Genomic DNA, 27,842 nt, shown 5'->3' with positions numbered 1-27,842 from the left:
TCAAATATAATGACTTCTCTATACTTGGCGCCCAATTTTTGTCAAACTATTCGTTTTAATCTTGTCGGATATTCGTATGAACTAATTATAGTTCCAACAGAGTATTGTTTAAAGTTACATTTCACCATCAAAGACGTGGTAACTCACTTTTTTTGGTTAGAACCAATAAATTTTGTTAAACGATGTAATAAAATAAACTAATCAAAGAGGATTCACCTAATTGTTAGAGATCACAGTGTGAATTGACTTGAAGAGTACATTACAAAAAGAAAAAAAACCCAATAGGGAATGGGAAGGATAATTCGTTTTTTCAAGTATGAAATCAGTATTTATATTAACCTACCTACAGACTCATCATAGGGAATATTTACAATAACAAATATGACTAGTAAGTCTTTTTTTCTATAGAAAAGTTTAGTGCATAAATTTTTTTGAAAGGTAATAAGAAAATTGAATGAAACAAAACATGTTTTTATATTTGATTGTATAATCACAGATAAATTTTATTAAGAGAAATTCCACTTTCCACGACGTAAATCTTCTTTGACTTTGTGTTGAACAAGTTGCATACAGGCAATAGCATCCTCCATACTGTTGTGACCATTCTCTTCATTAAAAGTAATGAAAATAAAACATTTACATTATTACCATGAAATATGTATCTACAATTGTTAAGTAAATAAAAACATGATACCTTATTCTGTAAATACAACACACCATACAATTGAATCATAATTTCATTCAAAATTTTATCACTAATATTATTATAATATCCGAATGGATTTGGAAACGAATAAACTTTTCGAATTATCCTGTAGGAATCCATGACGAGCATTTCACCCTATTTGGGACTTGCCAGCTGGACTTACCTGTATCCTAGAATTGATGTTCATCACAGGATTCGACCGTTTGTTGCAAACGGCATCGCGCTACCCACTTAGCTACTGACTCCAGATTACCATCAACTTGTGTGACCGGTTTGAAATTTAATTCAATTTGAAATGGCTTAGGTTATCCTATTGTTATAGGCAACCTGTGCTGATTGCCTCAATATAGTCATTATGACACACGTTGATATAGAACAAATGGATGCCTACCAAAGCTGACCAAATTTCAGTCAAAATATCAACAATGGGATATTCCAATCCACTTTAAATATAATTTGATTCTACGGGAAGTACTTTTATATTTTTATTGCATAGTTATTAAATTTTTTCAGTGATCATATTTTTATATTCCTCGCACTGTATGACTTCGGTTGACGCATAAAATTTTGTTAAATACCTTACTTTCCTAGGATAAATAAAATTGGTAGTAATGAATGCAATGTATGAACTATTAATTCACTAATCTGTTCAATACACACTTTAGTGGTCATAAACGAACCAGCACTTAAGATAGAATATAGTGATAATAGTTTAAGGTATCATATCGTAATTTGAATTCAGAGATCAATGATGTATACAACAATCATTATTATACACAAACACCACACTTCCCCAATTCAGTATTCATTGATTACAAACCCATAACTTAATTTTCCTTTGCTTATGGCACAGTAATTCACACATTACAATTGCTGTGTCCAGGTGTATGATGTATATTATCATGGGTGTTGAGTCATAACGAATAAGTGTATAATAGAAATTATATTTGGTTACTAAGTTCGCGTCCCAACTAGATACCGAACTAGAGGAAAGCTACATCAAAGATCACATGGAATAAAAATTATCACTGGTGTTGCACAAGACTAATTTATTGTTGTCGGTCCAAGTGTCATTGGTCACAGCAAACCTCAGTAGTCTAATAATATTACAGTGTATTCGTACTACAGGACTGTATCTAGTAGTTATTTTATAGTAAATGAATATTAACGTAAGGCAGATTATGAACAAGTCAAACTCAGTAAGATTTATGTTATTCGTTGCATTTTTAACCTTTGTTTGTCGCTTTTTCTTCATATCTGTCAATTGGACTATTATCTGACCCATAAACTATTTTCTTCCTTACCCCTTGATTAGTACGTCACCTCATTTGCGATTTGTTGTCGGATCAATTTATAATGCAATCTTTCCTAGCCTCCTACAGACATATATTTTCCATTTAACTATGTATACGAATGTACAGCTTAAGTAAATGATTTCGTTGAAGAGAAAATTTTCTTCGATGAATTCTCTTTTTCTTATTCAATGACTCTATGAGTTAATTATCTGAAGAGCTGCAAGGATCACGCGACAGTAAAGGAACTCAGTGGGTTTCTTGGTTATTCTGTCAAGCTTGCCATAGCGGATACCAGAATCAATTTTCTGAGAGGCTGTATAGACAAACGTGAATATTCAGGACCATTTTTCAAATCATTACGCCTTAACCATATTCATCCAAATCTTCGTTCTTTGAAACGTCTTACTTTGAATTATATTGATGAAATTAAGTCTACAATACTAGAATTGGGACGGAATATCTCATTACATTCACATATATTATTTAATTTGTCAGAAGATCAACGTTTTAAATTCAAAAATCACATTGATGTTGTTAGCAAAAATTGTACGGAAGATGTGATTTTGAAATTAATGAAAAGTTTAAAACAGACCAAGACGCAAGCTTCTTTTCCCGAATCTCAAGAGAAATGTGTTTTCCATTACTCAAGCATAACATTATCGACTATTCAGTTACAAGCATTATCCCTTGGTCCTAAATTTTGCAGTACGTCTGCTAACATTAATGAACTGAACGCTAAAATCCAGTTTGAAAGCTTCATTCGTCAGACAAATGACCTTAATCCAGTATCTAATAAAGATTTTGAGCATTTCAAAACAACTCTTGTAGATTGTTGTAATCAATATGTAAATAAAATACCTACAGTTAGTCGATTACTCACAAAAAACATAAATCTCAATTAGCTGATCTTCGGAAAAATCAGGACTTAGTGTTATGTCGCCTAGACAAGGGTGCAGGAATTGTACTTATGGATCGCCTTGACTATATCACCAAAATAAATTCGATACTATCTGATCCGGTCAAATTCTCTAAAGAAACCGTTCAAAATTACACAACTGAAAAAAACGGAACAGATGCTAACTAAAATCCTAAGGAAGATGAAAGATGAGTTTATTATCAATTGTGATCTCTTTGAACATCTCAAACCATCGGGTTCCGTTATAGCAAGACTATATGGACTTTCAAAAGTTCATAAGAATAATGTCCCTTTGCGTCCTATACTTGATATGAACAACTCTTCATATCACTCGACATTTTACAACATATTAAAAACCATATCAATAAATACAATTCTCTTGATTCCTTTGAATTTGTCGACTCAATTAGTAATATTAACGTAATGGGTAAGAAAATGTTCTCATTAGATGTCACTTCGCTTTTTACAAATGTTCCTCTCACAGAAACTATTTGTTTGTTATGTGACTATATTGAAAACAATAATCTTGATATGTGTATCCCCAAACATTATCTGAAAGAACCACTTCTACGATGTATGCTCAACGTGCAATTTAAATTTAATGATGTTTTCTATAGAAAGAGATGGAGTTGCAATGGGCTTGCCAGTGGGTCCTCTCTTGACTGATTGTTTGATGGCCAATCTAGAAAATTCAGTACTTCGACCAGTAATTGAGAGATTTAATTTATATAAGAGATATGTGGATGATACTTTCATTATTTGTGAAGAAGACATGGACCTCAATGAAATCTTGAATATTTTCGATAATTGTCACCCGTCAATACAATTTACCTTAGAAGCAGAAGCAAACCATGAATTTCATTTTCTTGGTGTCCGTTTAAATAGAATGCCTGATGGTTATTTACAGAGATCTATGTATAGAAAACCTACTTGGAATGGACAATACACGAATTTCCATAGTTGGGACCCATTGAGTCGAAAGAGGAACTTAATTCACTCTTTATCCTCTAGGATCAAGCGAATCTGTTCCAATGACACAATAAATGAAGAACTATTTAATCTTCAACAGACCCTCATCAAAAATGGTTATCCACCTAGGTTCGTCGATAGCAACTTAACACCTGGACTTCATCAGGAAAAAGCTTCTACAGTACAGAAGAAAACTTTGTTTATGAATATGGAATTTAAAGGAGTCACGGCTGCTGAAATCCTGAATAAACGGATTTCAAAATCGTTGAATAAAACATTTTACGCAGCTAAGCTTCGAATTATTTTCTCTAGCCAGCCTACCATTCTGGGGTGTGTTAAGGATAAACTTTCGCTTTGGGCCACATCAATGTATATCTTTAAATTTACTTGCTCATGTGGGGCACGTTACATAGGCCGAACAAAGTGATCACTCTCCAAACGCATCTCGGAATACTATCCGGAATGCTATCCGGCTCTTAAAAGGAGAACGTAAAAAGATTACTAGTTCGATACAGGAGCATTTAATTAACTGTGGATACATCGCTCCAAAAGACTTTTTTTTTAAAGTAATATACAAAGTCAAAGGAACCGGATCGAAGGGGTTCGAATCAATATTTTATGCACTGCTGAGGTATTGGCAATCCACGAACTCAAGCCTGAACTTTGCGTGCAGAAACGATTTGTCCAACCTCTCATCCTTCCTTGGCCCTAATTCCCTTAATGGGTATAGTTCTGGTTGTCGTTTTTTTGCACTTTTATTTGATCATTATTGATTTTCTGTTTTTTTTAATTACTGTTTTGCATTTTAAACTCTAATCAGTTATTATACAAGTTTTCTTGATTATTACTCAGATTATTATTATGACCTTTGTGTTTGTCGCTTTTTCTTCATATCTGTCGATTGGACTATTATCTAACCCATAAATTATTTTTTTCCTTACCCCTTGATTAGTACGTCACCTCATTTGTTATTTGTTCTCGAATCAATTTATAATGCAATCTTTCCTAGCCTTCTATAGACATATATTTTCCATATAACTATATATACGAATGTACAGCTTAAGTAAATGATTTCGTCGAAGAGAAAATTTTCTTCGATGAATTCTCTTTTTCTTATTCAATGACTCTATGAGTTATTTTAAATACATAAACCAATAAAACTACTTACCATCTTGTTGTATAATTTGTTGAAGTATTTCACTAACTAAATTCCTTAAAGCTCGTTTCTTTGGTAAACCTAAACGATGCGGGAATACAATAGACGTATCGACGACTTTCTTATGTATCAATTTGAGAGCAGTTAAATCACTTTCTAAACTATGACCAATTAATATTGTATCCGAATCGAATAAATGCAATAATTTTGCTTGAATATCAGTAATATGATATTTTGCCTGTTCTATATCTTCTAATTTTAAACCAGAAAAACGTGAATTACAATCAATAATTGGATGGTCTGGACAAACAAATTCATCGAGAATAACTTGAAGTTTTGAATTGATAATGGTAATTCTAGCTAGTTCACAACCACCAGTTGTATAAACCATTTCACAATCAAGAGCGTATACATTACAACTTGAATTATTGTCATTATCTTCATCATATTCTTGTGATTTTGGAAGTGGTGGCAATGTAATAACAAAACCCTCATTATCTAACCATTTATTAGCATCGTGAACATGACCTCTTGGACAGATTTGACAGCCTAGTTGACCAATATCACCATTACAACATAAATATCGTAAATCAAATCCTTGGCCAAAACCTGTAGGAAGGAAAAATCAGTGATTAGAAGAAATCACAAAGCATGAACATGTGTGAAAAGTGAAGTACAGTAAGGTGATTCTATTTACCTGGTAAAAGTTTGTGCACTGGACTTTGAGTGATAATATTCTATATAAGAGTTTATTACCATACTCCATTTGGCTATCTAGACTATATGTAGGCGTGGAAGGATTAAAACTGGGAATTCAGTGGTTGGACATCAATAGTTTTAGCCAATAAACCGTCATCTCAATAGAAGTGAAGTGACAGATATTAAATCCATAGTGACAATAATAAATATTAATAAAATGTATACTTAAGATCACTGATTTCAACAACATGACATGAAGTCGTGATAGTGTGGTGTGGGTTACTTATATCCACAATAGTAGTATACAGTGATGGTGAGGCAAATAATGTATTTTGGCAGAAGATCGATAAGGAAAGAACAGGGACGAAGCCCAATCGGTATAAAAATGAATGTACAATAATAATCAAAGACTATGGACTGATATTTGCAGAAGGAATAGTCAAGATTAAGATAATTAATTGTTATTTTGCAAATTAACTATTTACTGTATGGTTATCCGATTTTAATGAGATAGTCTGTAATTTGTGCTTAAATACATTCGACTGTCTATACTCGTTTTCTTGTTCACTACAATAGTATATTCATCCAAAGTAAAAATGTATATTAATTAAATACATGGAACTTACGAAAAGAAACTGTCAATATTTAGAAAAAAATAAAGAAATAATAATCACTGAATGAAAATAAAAGTGTGAAAACTGTTTTGAAGATGAGTAAATTTTCATGTGGTTTTATAAAAGATCTACATTAGCAAACAACATTGAAACATCATATTTGTTAGTTTAGTCCTATTGTGGTGTGGGCTACTTATGTCCACATAAGTAGTATATGGTGATGGTCAGACATAGAATGCATTTTGGCAGACTACCGATAAGATAAGAACTGAAATGAAGCGCAGTTGGTAGGAAAATGCATTAACAATGAAATTAGAGAAGATGAACTGATATTTACAGAAAGAACAGTGAAGATTGAGACAATTGGTTGTTATTTTGCAAATTAACTGCTTGCTGTATGGTTATCAGAATTTAGTCAGATAGTCTGTAATTTGTGCTTAAATACATTCGATTGTCCCCACACGTGTTTTCATTCGCTACACTATGACAATACTACCTTAATATGTTAGTAGAATATTTCAACTTCAGATAAAATTATGTGTTTAATAAGTGAAAACATATATACTATCTCAAAGAGAGGACATACAAATGACAATATTGAAATTTATGGTAAAAAACTAAGTATTTCTTATTACGACAATGTAATGAGAAGACGAAGATTATCAGAACTACGTGGTGATATATTAGCACAATACATTTCGAACAATCTGACCACACATATACTTGTTAAGAACTTTTATATATAAAAATAAAAGGTCAACTAGACTGGGAATGGGGAGTAAGAGGAGACGAGGATAATAATAACAAAAATAATGTGAAAACAATTTGACACCTAATCACTCTGGATAATAAGCATATATTACCAGGGTAGGTTTAAGGAGAGAACAACCGTATAGATATATATGAAGAGCATACTACCAAATCATTTTTATGAAAGTATGCGGCTAAGGTTAAAACTACTACAATTCACAGGAAAGATCATGTCCGCAGTTTCAATTAAAAGTAACTCTACTATAGTATACCGTTAACCGAAGAAAAAAACTATCAGAAGTAACCGCAAAATAAATGCACAAATTGTGTTGGTAAACATTAAACAGCTGAATAAATGTAAGATACTTTTAAATCAATTGGAGTTGTAACTGGTGTGTAGAAATAATTAGAAATTAGTAAACGTTACTAATTACTTGGTTGAAATTGATATTTCATGAAAAAATATACTTCTTTTATCATAAACTTCCATTTGATCTATTGGCTACTATTATACGACTCACTATTCTTAATGTATTTCTAATCTATTAGCCACAGTGTCTCACATTGACAGTCACTATCCAATTGATCTTGTATAAGTGTTATTTTTCATTTTATGGTGTGATATGGTCTGGTCTGATCCACATGTATATAAACTGCGTATGTCTGAAATATATTATTCATACAATGGAGGCTGAGATTGGGTTCTGGAATAAACGGCCAGGGCTAGGTGAGAAGCTACTATATCAAGACTGCTAGTGACGGTAAGTAGGTTTATCACAGAGACAATGTCACAGAAGCCGCTATTCTGACTGGTGGTTTTGTCATGTGATATTTGGCAGCGGTATAGGACATAAGATTACCATTCGTTTTATCTTCTTCGGATACAACACTACTAATATGAAAAACGATACATTTGTTACTTATCAATTAGAACAACACATATAAGAGAACAATATTGTTTTAAATTAGATCCTCATGAGGCTTTACTCTAATATACAGTAATATTTATATCCATATAGGAAATTATTAAACCAATCAACACAGTTTATGAGTCATTGATAACGATGAAGCAGATTATATAAATAAACTTAATAGGTAAAAGGAATAAATTGATAGTGTACTCGTTATAATACGAATAACAGAAGCTTAAATCAATGTTTTATGATAAGAAGTAGGTCAACGACTTGAAAAAATAGGCACTGAAACAGTATCCATTATAAATTTCAAAATTAAGTGGTAAGAAGTGTTCAGATAATTGGATAGTGAAGCATATATTTGAAAAAAGGGGGTGAAGAAAAACGAATAAAGGTATGGAAAATAATAATAAGATCTTTCATTAAAGCTGATTCGGCCAAGGAAGAGATAAGTATGTTTCAAATTTCCTATGAACACAAAGACGGATTGTTAGCTCAAATTTCTATAGCTTCTGCTAATTGCAAGAGACGAGCTAGAAGCCCATAAACTACAATTCGACGGAGATGTAGCTAGTGACTTACTGCGAGAAAGACTGACTAAAGCAATGAAGAGTATGTTTAATACAACTAACCCCTGTCTATCATTTTCCAGCCGACCTATGGTGATTCCTCAACTAAAGGATAAGTTGCCTGGATTCGCCACATCTATGTGTAGCTGCTCTTATGGAGACATTTATAGTGGGCGCATAATCAGACAATTGCCCCAACTGGTTAGTGAACACCTCCATTCGTGATCAGAAAAGGGTATTATTGAATAATACGCAGCTCAGTTCTATCACATCTGATCGATAGCGGCCATACATTACATAGAAATAAATAATTTAAAGTGATCTATCGTATACTTAATAGTTTTCCTTTCGATCAAATTAGCGATAGAGATATAAATCAAGAAATACATGCATAACTATTTATATGAAAGTGACATAAATTGTTGACTACAAGAAATTATTAACATCGTCTTTCTTTTTCGCTTCATTTCATATCACAATATGACAAATGAAGTTTGAGTAACCTATTTCGCATGACATAAACATGTATTAGGGCGTTTATATTTTATTACCATAATACATTTAACAACTTGATAACATAAAGTTGTCAACATCATTGTAAACAGCAAGAAAATCAAGTAGTGAAACATCGAAATAACTACATAATTATCGAACAAGATGAGAAAGTAGGTATACTTCAATTTCATACTTTGAACAATCTGTTAAAGGAAAAACGAAAGGAATATGTTAAAACTGTACAAGATTATCCATCTATCTTTCAATGTTTAATAAGCGTGCAGAATCCAGTATTTTCTACCACTTTTTCATTCATTTTATAAGTAAATGCTGGCACAGAAAAGTGTAATTTTCACTGAAAATCTCATTCCAAACCATAACTTTAAAGTTAATTTTTCTGACCCCTTTTCCTATATGACCCGTTGAATACACTGATAACGCATTTTATAACTACTTAAGATGTATAACAATTTAAAATTAGCCATTTTTAACTTATATCACTGACGATTTTAATTATATATGGATTATTAACTAAAGAGGCTAAAGACCAAGTTACTAGAAGCAATTCTTTGTAGGTTTTCAATAAAATTCCAAGATCTATTTTTTAAAAAAAACAGTAGATAATCTTGGAATTAATGACTTCTAGAAATTAAGTATAATTAAATAGATAAATTTTGAAATAAAGATAATGAGTAGTAGATCGAATGGGTTATTAGTATGTACTAGTTCTAACCGACCGATTAAATTGTAAGCATAGTTGCACTATTCAGGACGAACTACTGACTCACTTTCTAAACAGATGGATTTTAAACAAACCCCTGAATATTCATTTATTTTAACAAAGCCATATGGTAGAGACGCGAAGACAATCTCATTAGTTTAAGATGAATTTGACAAACAGTAAAAGTTAGCAGCCATATACCCATTAAAATAACCATATGTAGAAGTGTTATATTTCAGTCAGTCAGTCAGCTACAACGTAGAACCAGGCACACATATGCATCGGTCCAAGTTGCCATACCTCGTTAGCACAACAAGATGAACACCGGATTCATAGAAGTAGTTAATTTAGTGGTGGTAGTATATAAAAGATAGGTTGTATATAAGGATATAGTATAGGAAGGAAGAACGTTACGAAGCTATTTTAATCTTAAGGTTTAAGGGAAGATAAAGAGTGTATACACCTACGCCATTGTGATCGATTCTGAGCCATGTCACCAAGAGTCTCCAACCATTGGTTACGATATCACTCGGACCCTAACCAAATAGTCAGCATCTGCCAACATGGCTCAGACTAGAAGTTAGTGACTTCAAGCACTGATGCTATATATGTTATATAGTTATATATATATATAGTTATGTAGTTATATGTTATATTTGAAGAAATGCGATTGTGTCTTGATTATACAAGTTTGAAAAATAGGTGTTCGTGAATAAGAACATTGTTGCACAGATCTGTGAATTTTAGAATTTCTATGGCAAAAGTAGAATCTTTTATTAATATTGATTAAAGTAATGACTCAAGCTTATATAGTAAGTTATATTCAAGTTGCAGATTATTATTTACGTAGAAAAGATTATCAACCGCGCACTCATGTTGAGATCAGTCTGTCTTAGTACAAATAGATACATCATGTACAAGTACTTTGTTCATTATCTAGCTTCCTAAGTATTACCGTATTCATTATAAATCTGTTAACAACCAAATTTTAAAAAGAGTGATCGTTTTCAATACACAGGCAGCTAGAGTAGGCGGGATTGGTAACACGAAGGAACTAGACAAAATAGATCTTAGTTGCTCCCCACTCTTTCCTCCTAACTCCACATATATCTACAGAAAATCTGCCTCAAACAACGCTTTTGTTTTCAGTAGCAATATCAGTTATGATAACTTAGTTCTTAGAAATGACAAGCTTACCAACCACAACCAAACTATAGGTGTTAGTTCAGGTAGAGGGGTTTGGTTTGTCAAAAATGTAGTATTTGAACGAGATTTATATACGTCTTGTAAGAGGTAAGGTTTTAATTTCAGTAATTAGTTTCGATATCTTACTGTTTTAAAAAGTGTTAAGAGGCCTCATGCACTTTTGTATAACCTCTTTCATAATTGGAAAAGAAACTAGAATTATTAACCGCTAAATTGACAATTACGCTCAAAACTTGTTCATAGATGTCAAATATTTATATTAGGGATAATCATGATAAAAAAATGCATAACTTCTGAACAGTTTCACAAAAATCTATTTGCATTTTGAGTCGATAGGGTAAAAAACTACAGCAAATTATTTTATGCCTTGCTAATAATCAAATAATCATCACGTGTTAGTCCCATGATACGTATCAAATTATTACAAGTAGACGAAAGGAAATAGAACCAAACTATGAAAAGAAATACACTTAATTACATAATATACATATGTAATTAAACATTTCGATGGTAAATAATCTATATGTTCCTGAAGAAAGCAAAAAATGAAGATTTAAAGAGACTAAATATGACACATTTTAACTGAGAGAACTAAACTATCTGAGTCTAATTTGGCTAAATAGTCAAACAATGCTATGCGTATACAGTATACCCTGGTCAGATAAAAATAATAAATCACAGATCTAGGTATGGTTTATGGGAATTTATCAAAAAATTCATTTGGAACCTTGAAGATATTCATATTTTTTTCCACCATTTGAGGCCCCAATGATTAAGTGGGAAGAGAGAGAATAACACATCAACATTATTATTTGAAAAATTTAATAGACCGTAGACCATATTTCCTGGAATTACAAATATTGCAACATCAGTGGGTACTGCTGTGAAATGACAAACATAAGTATATATATTTTTGATAATCACATTGCGAAATGTCCAATTACCATTGCTGCATCCAATATAAATATTTAGTGACTGATAATATGATTAGACTATGAAATATGAAACAAGATATAAAAGAACAGTGAAATAACGAAAGGATTCCTGATTCTATCTATTTCTCAAACTTCAAACTCGATGTACAGTAATACAAGTAGAATGCAGAAATTTGATTTTAATTGAAAGTGGAAATTACTAAAACATACATTTACCACTTGTTAATTTGAAGAGTTATCTCAAAACAGATCACAATGTGATTATGGATCTTAACATTTAAATTTCCCAATGACTAATTTAGATACATAATATAACAAACAGAAATCATGCTTATAGCTTAGTTACCGAAGTAAACTATTAAGGCAGTAATTATTTATGAAATGTAATTTCTGATTGCTTCAATATGCAGATCGATATGATACACAAACTTCAGCAAACAAGTAGATAATACGGTAGAATCACACTAGCAATGATAACATAATTCAAGCCTACATAACTACTACACACAGACTTAGGTTGTATGTATTGAATTAGTGATAAATAAATACTACTTATTTGATTAATCCAAAGAAAATAGAGTTGAAGTGATTCCCCCAATACCTGGAAATTTATTATCAACGGATAAGTAATGCCGGATTAGAATATGAAACCGAACTCCAAACTAAACAGTTAGGAACTGGTGTATTTTATGCAATATATATATATATATATCCTTAGCCACTTACTTCGTTGTTTCACAGCTTTACCCCAATGGTAGATGCATTCGCCTTGAGTTAAAGAGTGTCCATATTCATCAACAAGAAATCGTGTACCACAACGACAACACACTCGTTCGTTAGCTATCGAATAAAAGAGAAAACGTTTTATTGTTATGTAAAACTATTGGGAATTCATGGAAAAGATTGAAAACATTTTGTTCAGAAAACATATATTTCATCAAATTTAGCAAAAATACATTTTATACGGTAAACTCCAGATTGTATCGAGATCATCATTAAAAGATTTTGAATACGCAAGTAACTTTTAGATTTTTTTATTAATTAAAACTAATTTCCATCGGCGAATTCATTAATTCTTATTTGAAACAAGTCGATTGGTAAGTAAGATTGTAATATGGGAGGTTAAATGATACAATAAGTGTTGGTACACGATTCAGTGTATAATAATTTAAACAGCTAATACATTAATTTGAACCCATCATTTGGTGAACTTCCCTGTGTTCATTTATTCATTTCACCATCAAATCAATGCGTCCATCATTTTTGAGTACCGTTAAAATTGTCGCTATTCAATGAAACATTGAGTGGTTTCGTAAATATATCGGATACAAACAGAAACTAGTTCGAAATCTTGAATGAATATAACTAGTAATAGATAGTCAGTAAGAGGTTGTAGAGATTGTTGAATTTCATTGAAACCATGAACTGATCTAAGCTAGATTACCATTGAAAACTTGGAAGCACTAGAAGGACATTTCGTCCTAGTATGGGACTCCACAGCAGTGCGCATCCACGATCCAACACGTGGGATTCGAAACCAGGACCTTCGGTTTTGCGCGCGAACGCTTAACGTCTGGACCACTGAGCTAGCATCCAACAGTGTTAATGTCCAACTTCAACCAATCCACGATATTGCGCGACCATCTTCTATTGTCTTCGGTGGGTAACTGCTTTACACCCCATACGGAAAATAAACCCATGAATATGTCATCAATTTCATGTAGTCTATTTTCCCGACACACTGAAGAATATTAAGTGGGATTTCGCACTAGTTGCGTGATCACATTTGATACTGGGCAAGGAAAATAACATTATTATTATTTGTGAGACCGGCTGGCAACTTTGCATTGAGTTGTTTCTGTAACAAAATCCCACGGAAAACGACTAAATGTTTTAGTTAACTACTCTGTGGTTTGAATTTGTTTACTATTATATTACTAAGTGCAGGCAGCTTTACAAACTCGGAAGCAAATGCATGCTTTATATCATTTGAGATATTCTTGGACACCGAGAGTAAATCGATTAGAGTAAAACACTAAATCTTGGTTCTTCAAACTTAAATAATGATAAAGTGTTAATGCATTTCTTCGAATTCAAATTACTAATCAAAGAAGCCCAGAGTAGTAACGTTACGTGGGAGTTCCCAGATGAGTTCTGAAATCAAAAGCTGTCCATAGACAAGCACTCTTAGCAGAGTTAATCAATACATTTACTAGTGATTTCAGACGTTAAAACTTAACGTGTGCAGTTGATAACAGGTTTCTTCCCGAAATATTCAGTTATTTAGATTGCTAAACTTCTTAAACGCTAATAATGACAAATGTTGAAAAGTTTTTATGATAGATATGAGGGTTAGGCGAATGGAGAATAGAACACATGGGAAGTGGAATGAATGAAATTAAGAAAGTGACTAAAAGCAGCAAGATAGAGAGTGTGGTCAAATAAATGATGTTCCTTTAGTTTTCAATGGTGGTTTGACTAAGATCAGTTCATGATGCCAACTATAAAGACGCTATAGGAACAAGATGAAGCTCACTAATCACCACAAACGGATTGCATAATAATAACAAGATAAATTTTGAAGACGAAATACTTGAAAGTTCACTATATTTACATCCACATATAACATTATCTAATTTCCTAATTTACGTATGGCTTATTTCAATCATTATAATACAGTCATTATGGATTTGTAAGTACACAAACTGAAGATGAAATTATTGAATACGACTTTTTGCTTCAATACTTCTTTTAAAATGAAACGTAATAAGAATAAGGGGCACGAAAACAATAGAGACTCGATTGGATATAAAAGTGGTAAAAAATAGAGAAGGGCAGTGATCAGTAAAAATCTAATACTTTTCTTTGGAATACAATCTATTTTGTAGTCGCCTAACACATTTTTGTATTCTTATTAAGATCTTTTCCATTTGTTATCGAATAGGTTTATAAATTACTTTGATAAATAAACATGTTATAGAATATCTGTACACAAATTGTACATTCTTGTGAGTCGAAATCGTTCAAAATAGAACTCTTTTTTTTTAATTTTATGTCTCAATGTTTGTTAGCAATTTATACAGAAAATATCCGATAACTAATGGTATGGTTTGTAACAAATACTTTTAAAGAATTGGAACCATTGAAACGTGAAAGGTCTGACAAAGATTGAAGCTTAAACAAAAATGAATGAAAATCTCATCCATATGACTATAAGAAGTAATGCAAATATCATCTAAACGTTTATTATGCTGATTGACATTGAGGCTTGAATTGATCAGTCATTTGTGGAAATATCAACTGTTATCAGGAGAATATCACTGAGATCATTGATCTGAAAATAAATTCTCAACTGAAATAATAGAATGAAACATACACAATGTGTGGTGTATGCTACTTATATCTGTCGACATAAGTAGTATGTAACACCAATCGGAAGTGGAAAACCTGGCAGCAGAAGGACTAAGAAGATTAAATTGATTAGAATATAAAGAAAAATAGAAAGGGATTTTGGACTGGAAGAATCACACAGAATGTGAAAGACAAACAATAGAAAGTTGAAAATAACGCATCCAGTGTATGGTTCTCATGATTTGCCAAGCGATCTGTAATTTTGTATTACAAATAAAATTGGTTGTCGTCACTTGTGTTCTCATTCATTACAAATGGACTCTAAGGGTTACCTCTACTAAATAATGACACATTCTATATTGATTTGTTATGCGCGTGAAGAAGACTATTTGCGAAAAAGTTCAAATAGGCTATCTAATATCAACATAGTTATGAATAATATTAATGAGAAAAATGGATTTTTACTCTTGTTCTTCAATAGAGTACAATACACTAACACAAGTTTTCATCGCCTAGCAACACAGAATAATCCAAAACCGTAAAAAAACAGTCTGATAGGTGTAAGACAATAATGAAATCTACGTTCAGTGCCTTAATATCAACCAATATATATATATATATATATATATATATATATTCTTTAAAAAATAGTAAAATGGTTGAATCATACACATTAAACCACATAAAACATATGGAAAATGTTTAAAAATTGAATATTGAGTTAACCATCCAAATAATAATTGTAATTCAAAACATATTAATTAACTTACATGGACAATTACCATATACCTGATGCTTATTTTCTGGTAAACACAGAGCAGCCTTCCCACGGATAATTGTATCATTTTCTACTAATTCGAGAGGATAACCATTTGCTAACAAATCTTCCTCCGATAATAAATAAGATGCTAATTGACTATACAGAAGAGGTCCTTTAAAAAAGAAGTTATTTTTGTAAACAAGAAGGAGAAAGTAAACAAGATCACAAACTACTCGTGAAAAAAAGGAAAGAACTTTAAAGGCATGAAAATTTATATGTGGGAAAAAGTATACAGACAGTGCTTAAATATTACTTACATTACCGTTGAGAAAACATTCATTCACTAGGTACTTCGGTAGGAGTGATATTCTAATTGTGAACTAATAGTATTGCCTAGTGGCCCAAACCGAAGTAGGTGAGGTGGTGTTTGAACCTGGGGTTTAGTTGCTGGTTCGAACCCCGATTCCACATACAGTTTGGGCAACTAGGTAGTATCATTGGCCTTCACACTTAGGGTCGCTCATACAAATACCTGGTGAACGGGTTAGTTGTATTATTATTATTATTATTATTAATATTACTATTATTATTACTAAAACAAGTAACTTTTATCGTGAATTTATAGCATAAAAATCTCGGTACACAAAAGCATCAAAAAAATACTTATTTGGAACTATAAAAATGCTGGTTGTACGTCTTCAATATGCAAATAGCTTCCATGATGTCAGTAAACGTTCCAGATACATGTTTTTTTTAATACAGCCAAAGACTACAGTACTGTTTAACGTAACGATTGTTGTAAATACCGTTTTTATTCATTTATTTGACAACAACGATCACATTTGTAACATTCTAAATGTATTGTACAAGTAACAAATGGGAAATACTGTCATCAGAGACAATAATAAAGAAGGGATATCAGTATTGATGAATCAACTTAACTCATGAACCAAGTAAAGGTTACACATTCCACTAATGTATTTGGGCCTGACGTATGCAAAATACGTGAGGCAGGGTTCAAATCTCTAATACAGTAATTAAAAGTTACGTATTTCGACCATTTTTTTACGTAGCTCAATTCAAGTCAAACTACATAGTGGCTAGTAATAACACTCGGCTACATGAAATAAAGTACGTAGAACGATGCTTGGACCGACGATTCACTTTTTGAAAGCCGAGTGCTTTAGCCAACGCTTCACTTCTGATGTGATGATCTATAGACCTGAATGATTATTAGTTCTATGTATGTCAGCTACAGTTATTTAGGTAGGCTTATGAACTTGTTTATTATATAAACATTTTTGAGAGCGAAATGCACTGTTTAGCCAGGCAACTTAATATGATGTTCAATTCACTTTTTGTCATTAAGTACCTAAACGTTAGATAAAGTATAAAAAACAGCAGAATGTTTTATGAATCACAATTATTACAGATCAAGTTTTGAATACAATAAATAACAAATAATAGATGATCGACTAATTTATTAGATCAAAGCGACCAATGATAAATGTGTAGGTGAGTTGTGCATTAAATCTCAGTCAAATGTACATTTAGAATGTAAACTATAAAAAAGTTAATATTTCAATAATTAAGCTCAAGTTTAGCTTAAATTAAATAATCATCATTCGACACCTAGTGATGAAATGTCCAATATTTATCTAAAGGGACAAGAAACAATACTAAAATGCATAACTGACATCTTTTGAAGTCGAAATGAAATAAAGGAACAGAATTGATAGGGAGTAAAGAATAAATTACCTTTAACTAAACAGTCAAGTTTTTCCTCAGCATCATCTTTCTTAGTATTATTATTTGAATCATAAGCAGATAAATGTGAACTAGTGATTGCAGGACATGTAACTACCGCCAGACTGAATGAAATTTTCGATTTCTCACCTAATTGTATGGATTTTTTTTCTGCTTTCAAACATTTTAGCCGTTGGATTACAGCGTTCAAATATGCCATTCGACTACCTGCTTTGTCATGGCAAGCTTGTTCATCTTCAAGAGCCTAAACAATAATAATATTGAAATTCGATTTAAAATATACTTCGATGAAAATTAAACAGCTGGTCATCATGATAACTTTCTAGATTTTCTAGCATACTATCAAATCAAACAAAATAAGAGCTATTTGTTAAGATGTCATGAGTTATTCATCAATGAATGTTAGATATCAGGAAAACGAACATACAAGACGTATGTAGTGTATTCTATTTATGTCGACAGATATAAGTAGTAAGCAACACCAATAAGAAGTCGAACGCTTGTCAAAAGAAGGTTGGGAAGATTGTACTGAAGAAAAAAGAAAGGAAATGTGAGTTGGAAGATTTATAAAGAATGTAAAGGATAATTGACGGAAGATTTGCAAATGAAGCATTTAGTGTATGGTTTTCACATTTTAAGAAAGAACTCTGTAATTTTGCATTAAACAATAAATTGGTTTTCCCCACCTGAGTTCTCGTTCACTACACGTACATTGAAAACTGATGCTGTACACAGTCAAATTAAAACGTTACTGTATTATCGAGGGTAAAGTCTAAATGATTAAAATAAAATTGTCAATGTACCTAACTCATCTACCACATAAACAATTTTTCAGTATAAACTTCAATTTCGAAAACTAATAATCCATGTATTAATTAATAAGAGTTAGTGAAAACCTTGAAAATAGATTAGACGTGATTTTTCAGTTTTATGACAAATTACAATCAATGTAGCATCAAAAGTAATTAAGATACTTACGAAGGACAAAACTCAAATCAGATATTATTACATTATACTAACTGCCACTGTTGTGAACGAACACTCAAGTGAGGAAACCAATTTATTGTTTAATGCATATTTACAGAGTGCTTAAGTAAAATATGGAAACCATACATTAAATACATGACTTGCGCATCTTCCATCAGCTGTCCTTTACATGCTTCATGATTCTTCCAGTTCTGTTGTTATTACAATTACTTTCTGTTTTCTTCCATTGAATCTTCTCAATCTTCTTCTGATATGCATTCCACTTCCGATGATGCCACATACTACTTATATCTGTCAACATTAGTAACATACATCACACTACTATTGTTACTCAGTCGAAATAGAAAGAACAATCATATTCTTTTAATCATCTAGAAATAAATACACTGAGGGTATACCGTACTGTATGTTTATGAAGGCTGCATACACTAAATTCTTTTTGAATATTTACTGGGCTTGTTCACCTATTCAAAATAATAAGAAGAATAGTAATATTGGCTTTATTCGATGTTATATACTTGATACAATATTAAATTTTCAGCATAGTAAAGAGATGGTTCAAGAACTTCCTCATTGATAAAAACTATGCATTCGAACGAGCTCGATTACTAATTTTTAGCTCGCTAGAGTGCCATAGCAAGCTTACACATGAGATCAGAGCATTCGTGATGACCCTGGTACAACAATAGCTTACTGCGATAGTTTAAATTCGATTTCATAGACAATGAAGCACATAAGTATAAGAAAAGAGAATACCAGAAGTAAAATAAAGAGTAAAGAGCGTGTGTATATTCAGTAGGTTTGTAATTAGTTATCAACATTTAAATTGACATTTACCTGGAACCTAACATTTATTTGATAGTTGTTGCAAAAAGCATAGGTTGTTGTATAATGACAAATTTTATAATCTGACACAAAGATAAAATTATATAGTCAAATATCACTAACGTTACAACTCAGAGTAAAAAGTTAAGAATTCAATCAAAAAGCGTAGTGGTTTCTAAGAAGAAGTCATAAATATCTAATCTTAGGACTCTATAGAACATAAAGGTAAGCAAACTAAATAAAAGAATAAAAATAGATCTAAGTAACCATAATAATACAGGTATTACAACAAAAGGTGATTATCAGAGTATAACAGTTGAATCGGAGGATATAACTAACAGCAGTATGTTAAAGAATGTAAAGAATATTGCAGAACTCAAAAAAAACTAATAAAAACGTAGACCCCTTAGCACCAAACAATCGTACGCAGTTTTTAAAGTAAGTTAAACCTACACGCTTGTATGCATCAGAGGGATGGTCATATATTAAAAGGCACTCTTCAATAAATTGATCCAAATAGCGAGTTCTGATTGGCATGGGAATTTTGTCACTTTTGCGTAGTGGGATACGGGGTCTTGCAACATATTCATGTTGTACATTTCCTGAAGCAATAACCTAACGTTTGAAGACAATTCGGTGGAAAACATTAAGGCATAAGAAAACAACTAAATGTTAGACAGTATATAAAACATAGGGTTAAATGAGTTCGTTTTCAGTTGAAAATATTAATCTTTACTAATGTTTGAATATCTACTTTAGTCGGAAAAAGCTTATTTATAGACAGCCATAAACTACATCTCAAATAACAACAGTTTACAATAATTTACATAATTATTTACTAAGCTATAAGTATGTTGTGTAAAGATTAAAGAAACCCTTGAGTCACTGAAACTATAGTATTTGGAGCAGCATTAGAATTTGAAGGTCCCATGACTGAAAGTCGAGTGCCCACACCATTGAGCCATAGTTATATAAATAATCACGTTACACTTAACCACGTTAAATCATCTCTAATCACCATCTAACAGTTAAGATGACCTTCACACTACGCTGGCTATTTATAATAATAATAATAATATTATTATTATTATTATTATTATTGTTACTATCATTACTATTATTTAAACACATAAACATCGGTACAAAGAGGCACCAAAAGATATGCGCCATATAAATCATTCGATTTGTGTGAGGGCTGGGATACTGCTCGAGTGCTTAAACCGAAGCAGATGGTTTTCTTAGAGGGCCTTGCCCCGAGCCTTTGACCTAGAGGTCTAATCCACAAGACAGTGGAGTAACGTCAGGAGATGCAGTTCCATGGTAACTGGTGACTAGTGATTGGTTCATACGCCATTCGTTCTATCAGAATACTGGAGCCCATCTACACCATTGATTTGGAATCGAATTTTCCAACTCCCCTAGGTGGATTCTCCATATCCAGCAACCCGGTTAAAGTGCTGAACATTGGCTTTTCGTCCTCTCAATTTCGTAAACAACACTCCCGCCGCGAGGAGGTAGTGGGTGGGACTTCCCTGGCAGTACTTGTAAGCACGTTGCCATGTGAGAGCATTTTGAGAGAGAGAACTGACTCTCCCCACTCTCTGTCGTACGAGGGCTTTCGGGGGCTATTTATATGGGACTTTCTGCTTCTAAAACAAACTATGCTAGATTTCTAAGGTAGCAAAGTAAATTTAACAGACAACAAATTTCAATTAAATTCTTTTTCACGGTAAATTAGGGGTTAATAATCAATTAATGGGTAATAGATTTGGACCACATTTTTATCTAACTCAGTTTGGGCAACCACGTAACATTACCAGCCCGTACATAATCCGGCTTGAAATTAAGTATTAAACGAATTATAATTACCATGATTTGATTATCACAAAAACACATTCAGAAGTAAAGGATTATATATTGACTCTAGAAATGTGGGGAATCTGTGAACCAACATGAAATCAACATACTTAACACAGACTAAGTATTTATAGATCATATACCTGATCTGTGGCAACAGATATTCTATAGCTTTTCCGGAAATTCCACCTGCAGTTACACGATATTTATAAATGAAATCACGTTTATTGCAAACAAACCCTTTCAGAGATATTCAATCTGAACCTATTATATCTGAGCATCTATAGTTCACTCGCTTAGTAAGTAGTCGGAAAAATCATTAGCCACCTGTTAAAGTGAAGAAAGCGACATCTAGTAAGTCTAAAAAAGCTTAGTCTGATAATTCCAGCATCGAAAATCTTGAAAATCCAACTATCTGGATAGTGGCTAGCAGTAAAATCCAGGACGCGCGTTTCGTCCCATTTTGGACTCGTCAGCTGGATTTACTTGGATCTCAGAGCCGATGGTCACTTTGGGACTCGAACCCAGTAATTTCCACTTCAAACACCATCGCGTTATCCACTTAGCTACTGAGTCCGGGTAGCCACTGGTTCGTGCGAGAAAAATTGTTTTACTTGTCAGTAAAAAAGAGTACGTATTAACCGTTGTCACTGAAGCTCGTATTTTGAGCAAATAGTAAAAAAAGATCAAGACAATCCAAGTTAGCTGATACTGCACTAGTTAATTTACAGAAATCATAAATGCTGAAGAAACCATTACAATAAACAGCATATAAAAGGATTTATAGGCAAATACTTTAGATTTACATTATCGCTCTTCTTATCTGTACTTGTCGTCTCAGGCTTTTTAAAAACTGGACTCATATATGGTGGAATAAGCGGAGCAGACTTTGAAGCATTCTTAGGAAGACTGTTTTTGTCTACCGAGCTATCGTTATCAGTATCACCGTATAAGTCTTGATAAAGTGATAAGATTTTTTGACGTTTAGAAAGTGTGCAATTGCCATCATCTTCATTATCCTTCTCTGTACTATCCACAGACCTTTTGTCATTAATCTTTGTGATATTTAGTTCATTTGGAACGGTCATTTCTTTGCTTTTGGAAACCTTCACTCTACGCTTTGATTTTTCATTATGTATAGGTGATCCATGAATTTTCAGCTTATCATTCTGTGAATTTTGGACACCCTTAGCCACAGATACAGTTCGTAAGTCACCAGGATTATCTTGGGCAACAGTCGGAGAAGGAGTATCCTCATCCGAGTCTACGTTAATGTTAATAACTTCTTTGGCATACAAAGAGGTGGATGATTCTGTAACTGATGGGGAAGGCTGATATAAAAATGGAGAAGGCGAAGGCATTGTTTTTATTTTGACCACAGGAGAATATGATGGTTGATCCTGTGGTACAAATCCTTTGGAAAATCCATAATCAGACAACGAATTAGGTGCATATTTTTCCAATTCACTTATTGGAGTTGGTTGATAAACAGGAATGGGTTCTTCATAAACGCTTTGCATACAATTGGCATTCTTATTATATTCAATATCAAGGTAGTTTTGTGGATTTTCAGTACGTTTTTCCAAAATACTGATAGGGGTCGGTTTATATACAGGATCAACAGAGGGCTTACATGATTTCTAACACATTAAATTTTAGATAACAAACTAATTACCGTTATAGATAGTATGTTTTCCTCAGGAACATCTGTGGAAAAGATGAAAAAAAGTATAAACCAAGTCATTAGTACGAAAAATAGTAATCAGAAAGTAAACCATAAATTTAATTGAATTACTCTTGGTCCGAACTCAATATCGTTTGATAAATTCCATTATACATCGGATAAAACTAATTTATGATTATCCAGCTTTCCCTTGATAGTTTTGTCACAACAAATATGCATGATACGAAGTGTCAGACACCTCACTAGGTTATTTTTATGTCAGAGATGTCAAGAATTTCAAGATGGGTATACAGGTTAACTAATGTAAGTTTCCTATGCACACTTCTTTTTAGTCTTTCATTTAATCTCCTCGTTAATAAATTGTCTAAAACTGGGACTCATTTTTTCGTATGAAGTAAACGTCATAGATGAGTGAATGTCCTCAAACCCTATTCTACTCTATCTTATTATGAAGGGCAGTTAAGACGTCACCTATGTGGAGAGAGCAAAGCGTGAGCTGCTTAATTTCGTCATTCAGTGGACCATTTTCTAGTTTCGCTGGACGTATGTGATTAATGGACACAGATTTATGTTGGCCTAAGTTCCTATACCTGATTAGCACGATCAGATGAAAACAACTAAAGAGATAGAAATAATTTAGTTGCAATGATGATGAGAAAGACCGAACATTGGAAATATGGTTCGAAAAGACAGCGTGTAAAAGTACATACAAATGAATACCGGGATTCAAGATCGAGAGGAAAATTAAGAGTGAACACATCTGAACCATTGTGAACGATCCCAAGCCATGTCACACAAAGCTTCCGACTACTGATCGCAGTTACCGCACAAAACACAATCAGATAATCTGCATCCACCAAAATGTCCCAGACCAACAGTCCACAACTTCATGGACTGATGCCACGTTTTGGTTCGCCCTAGCTTTCTTTAAATCTACTCCGAGACCAGACGTCCCGTGCTGGGGTAGGTGGTGGGTGGGGATACGCAACACATGTTTCCACTATCTTAGTCAGTGAATGTTTACAATCTCATCGACCGATTTACCATCCTCATTCAGTGCTCCATACCTAACTTCAGCATTGGTCAGTCAGCCGTTCAGTAAAAGAAGTGAAATGCTTTGAAGACATTTAGGATCGAAAACCTTCAGCTCACGCATCCCTTCTACTTTCATAAACTATGTCTACGCCCTAAAATAGCAAAGAATGGACTGCTACTCAATATACAAACCCTTTGGTTTGGTGACGGATATCTCGCTTACGCCACAAGAGACGCAAATTCGCAGACTGTGCTTTCTGAACCCGTGTTAAGTTTTCGTCAGATATCAATCCGCCACAATCGATGAAATTTCCAAGATAAGTGAAGCAAGCTTAGTGATCATTCCCTCGCAATACTTGTTTGTTTGTAAGATTTGTTGAGTTGAAAAATGTATATTCACTGTACAACTAACGATTAACTCGTTAATGTGGAAACAGGACGTACGGTTTTCATATTTCTTTCAACGTTAATGAGTAAAGAAATGAGTTACTAAGAAACTAGTATTCCTAAAAAAAGATTCCCCCAGGAGTAATCATCATTTAAAAGCAGTTTTGCTCTATGCTGGTTACACCTGACCTCTCCAAGTTGAGGGTGTTGGATGACTCTCTATGTCTGATCTGAAGGATTTCTGACCCTTAGTAGCAACACCATGTTATTGATGCGGAGGTTCGGCGTCATGTGTTCGGGCACAGCGACGATAAATCAATTAGTGTCACTATCTTGAAACATCGGCTTCGGTGGCTTGTACATGTTTTACGAATGTCATCCCACAGAATTGCACGTGGTGCATTAGTTGCAGACGTTGGGACTGGTTGGAAAGACTGAGGGGTGGCCAGTGTATGACATGGTGTCGTGGCATGAAAGAAAGCTGTACAGGACTGGCTTCTGTTGGTCCTTCACGACTCCCTGGTTGAGGTACTACAGATTGTGCAACACATTGGCTGAAGGCGTTATCAAATATGGTTCAGAATAGAAGCCAGTGGCGATCCTGCTATAACTTTATTTTACTTTCTTCATAAAAAATGGGCGTAACTTCTTCAATTGGAAGAATTCTTTCTGGCTATAGCTTTGCTAACTGAAATGCTTCTCCCACTATTATTATTTCACTATCATACATTAACTTCTATTCGGTATTGTATCCCTTTTTCTTATGCGCACCTTACATTCTTTACCTCTTCAGATTCTCATTGTTATTGTGTGGCGCATATGTATCTGGTGCCCCCTTGCACCAATGTTTGTGTTTAAATAAGATAAAAGTATTCCTAGAAACAGATTCATCTACTTCAGCTGTGACATTCTCTAAAACTAAAATACCCAAAGACGTAAAATAGGATATCAAGGAAGCATAACTTATAGTTTTGGAAGACGGTGAAGCTAAGTCTAGTTGCAAACAGCATTTAAAACCACTAGCTAACTTTCAAATATCTGTACACACAGTTCAAATTTTGTTTGCACTTTATTCACAATTTCATCCCCGAGAATAACAGCTTAACCTTAAGTTGAACGAATAATACAGCTAAGTACGAGTCACAAATCCCTGAAGTACTTAAGTAGACAGCAGTCCACTGTTTGATTATATAACTTGTTTGTTTTATTAAAGACATGCAACCTGATAGTTCTCCTGTACCCAATAGTTTAACCAAACAAGTAAGCGCGACGTATACAAAATAATTTACCTCCAGTACATTAACACCAGGTACATAACATGATAGTGGAGTGTACAACCACTACACCATAATTTACTTATTGCCTCAAGAAAGTGAAACTACTAAACATTCCAACTATTTGTGAATCTCTAGTACTGAAACAGATTCTAAATAAAGCATTTTGAAGTGTCAACCAGGTTAGTTCAGTTTGATAGAGTTGGCTTTCAAAATTATCGAATAGAAGGTATTTGATACCAGCTTGTGTTTGACCATCGTAACCCGATAAATTACTGATATTCTATAGTAAAATAACGCAAAAACCATTAACATTTTTTGTATATGTTCATGACAAGGATTCAATAAATACATGTTTTACATGTCCTGAATACTCCCACGCTGCATATTTCTTTTTGACACTAACCGAATGTTAAAGGTATAGATGGTTTACAATATGACGATATATAATAGTGGTAACATTGACTTAGTAGCCGTCGGTTCATTACAATTGGAGTCCTAAAAATTATGTAACCCTAACATAGAAAATAAAGTCTCTAGATACACGTGCTCGGCTTTAAGCCCGACTGTTAATGTGAGAACTACTGATACCACCCGGCTCTACAGGACAAAAAAAATGGAGTGAGATGCAAAGCTTCAATCCATCAGTTGAGAGCTACAGGTCCTTACCATTGTCAACTTTACCATAATTAGATATGTTTCGAAATGAAAACTGGCACTAATCTGTTGCAGTTTTTATCCCACTGCTTATTAACATTGAGATGTCTCTTAGGACTAAGAAAATTTACCTAGGTCGTGATTATTTTATTTAATACATGCTACCCCACTTTCAGCATATGATTTTCCGTCGCCAAATTCTCCCCACTTATCTTATACCCTGTGTTGTATACATTGGTGCGTTGGTGTACAAATAAATCTATGATTATGAAACTGATTATTCCGGTGATGAATGATGCCTGTTAGTATTCAATATTATATAACTTTCTGTTAAATCTATATGGCTACGCTTTCAAGAGACGCTTGGTCAAAAGTCATTTGGTTAAGGCCATATTCTTAAGTTTACAACTAGCTCGCCTGAAAGTTGTCCAGGTTAGTTGAGACTCGACAGCACTAAAGAAGACCATGCATGTTTTTGAAATAAATGTATTAGTTGTGCTTCCAATGTTTTACAGTGCATCATAGCAAATTAATGAGTCATAAAAAAAACACTAATACAAGTTTCTTGAGTTTGTGGCAATGTTGCTGAACGAAAGCAGTTCTAGCAAACCAGATTAGGACTAAAAACGGACTATCTCTAAAAATAACCCGTTCAATTTTCCAACAACCAAAACCTATCTTTCCAGCAGGCTCAAAGATGAAAATCCCACTGCTGAACTAACATGTTATTCAGCTTTTCTAGTCCCCTAAACTGGTTATCTCCGTGGTTGTAAAATGTTCTGCGTAGTATATACTACCACTAGTGTATATACACTAGATAAAGATAGCATTTCGACCGATGAGGCTGTTGGTATCTAACAACTAAAGTAGCTTGAATAACTAGTCAACGCAACTAACAACTCCCAACCCATTTATTTTCCTTATATCCCCATTATCTACCTCACGCCTCTTTAATTGTCAGCCTTGTTAGTCTGACGAGTAATGCCCATATACGTTCAACTAAGTCGGATCGTGAAAGAAAGTTTGTAACTAAATCTTTGTGGCTTTGACATCATCCACAATAATACATAAATTAAACAGAAACAAAATATTGCAATCTGTACTGTTACAACATCTTGAGAGATTACTGACTTTGCCCATCAAAATGATTGAAATGGCAGTATGGTCTATCACAGTTCCCTTCACTGAAGGCTGGACACAGCAACTCCTGAAAGAAACCTGAAGTTGGGAACATCTGTGTGAAACATGAAACACCAAATCAAGTAAGTAGTCCAACAATCTGAATTTCCGCCTTCTTTCAACACTTCCAATAT

At 33.3% G+C, this 27,842-nt stretch overlaps 1 protein-coding gene across 1 annotated transcript; it reads right to left on the bottom strand.

The window, feature by feature from the left end:
* Positions 1–506: 506 nt before the first annotated feature.
* On the bottom strand, positions 507–27,842 carry Smp_071770 (putative rnase h (70); the record flags this gene model as incomplete). Its single annotated transcript, XM_018789987.1, has 9 exons — positions 27,661–27,842; positions 23,168–23,199; positions 22,299–23,132; positions 20,089–20,250; positions 17,815–18,067; positions 16,067–16,228; positions 12,672–12,785; positions 5,055–5,651; positions 507–607 (listed from the first exon to the last, which is right to left on the bottom strand). Exons 1-9 carry the CDS (start codon positions 27,761–27,763, stop codon positions 507–509), a joined length of 2,358 nt encoding a protein of 785 aa, XP_018655375.1. The 5' UTR covers positions 27,764–27,842.

This window comes from Schistosoma mansoni, chromosome W, assembly GCF_000237925.1.
Source record: "Schistosoma mansoni strain Puerto Rico chromosome W, complete genome".
Taxonomy (NCBI): domain Eukaryota; kingdom Metazoa; phylum Platyhelminthes; class Trematoda; order Strigeidida; family Schistosomatidae; genus Schistosoma; species Schistosoma mansoni.
The sequence above is the reverse complement of the archived record's forward strand: the minus strand, read 5'-3'. Positions and strand labels throughout refer to the sequence as shown.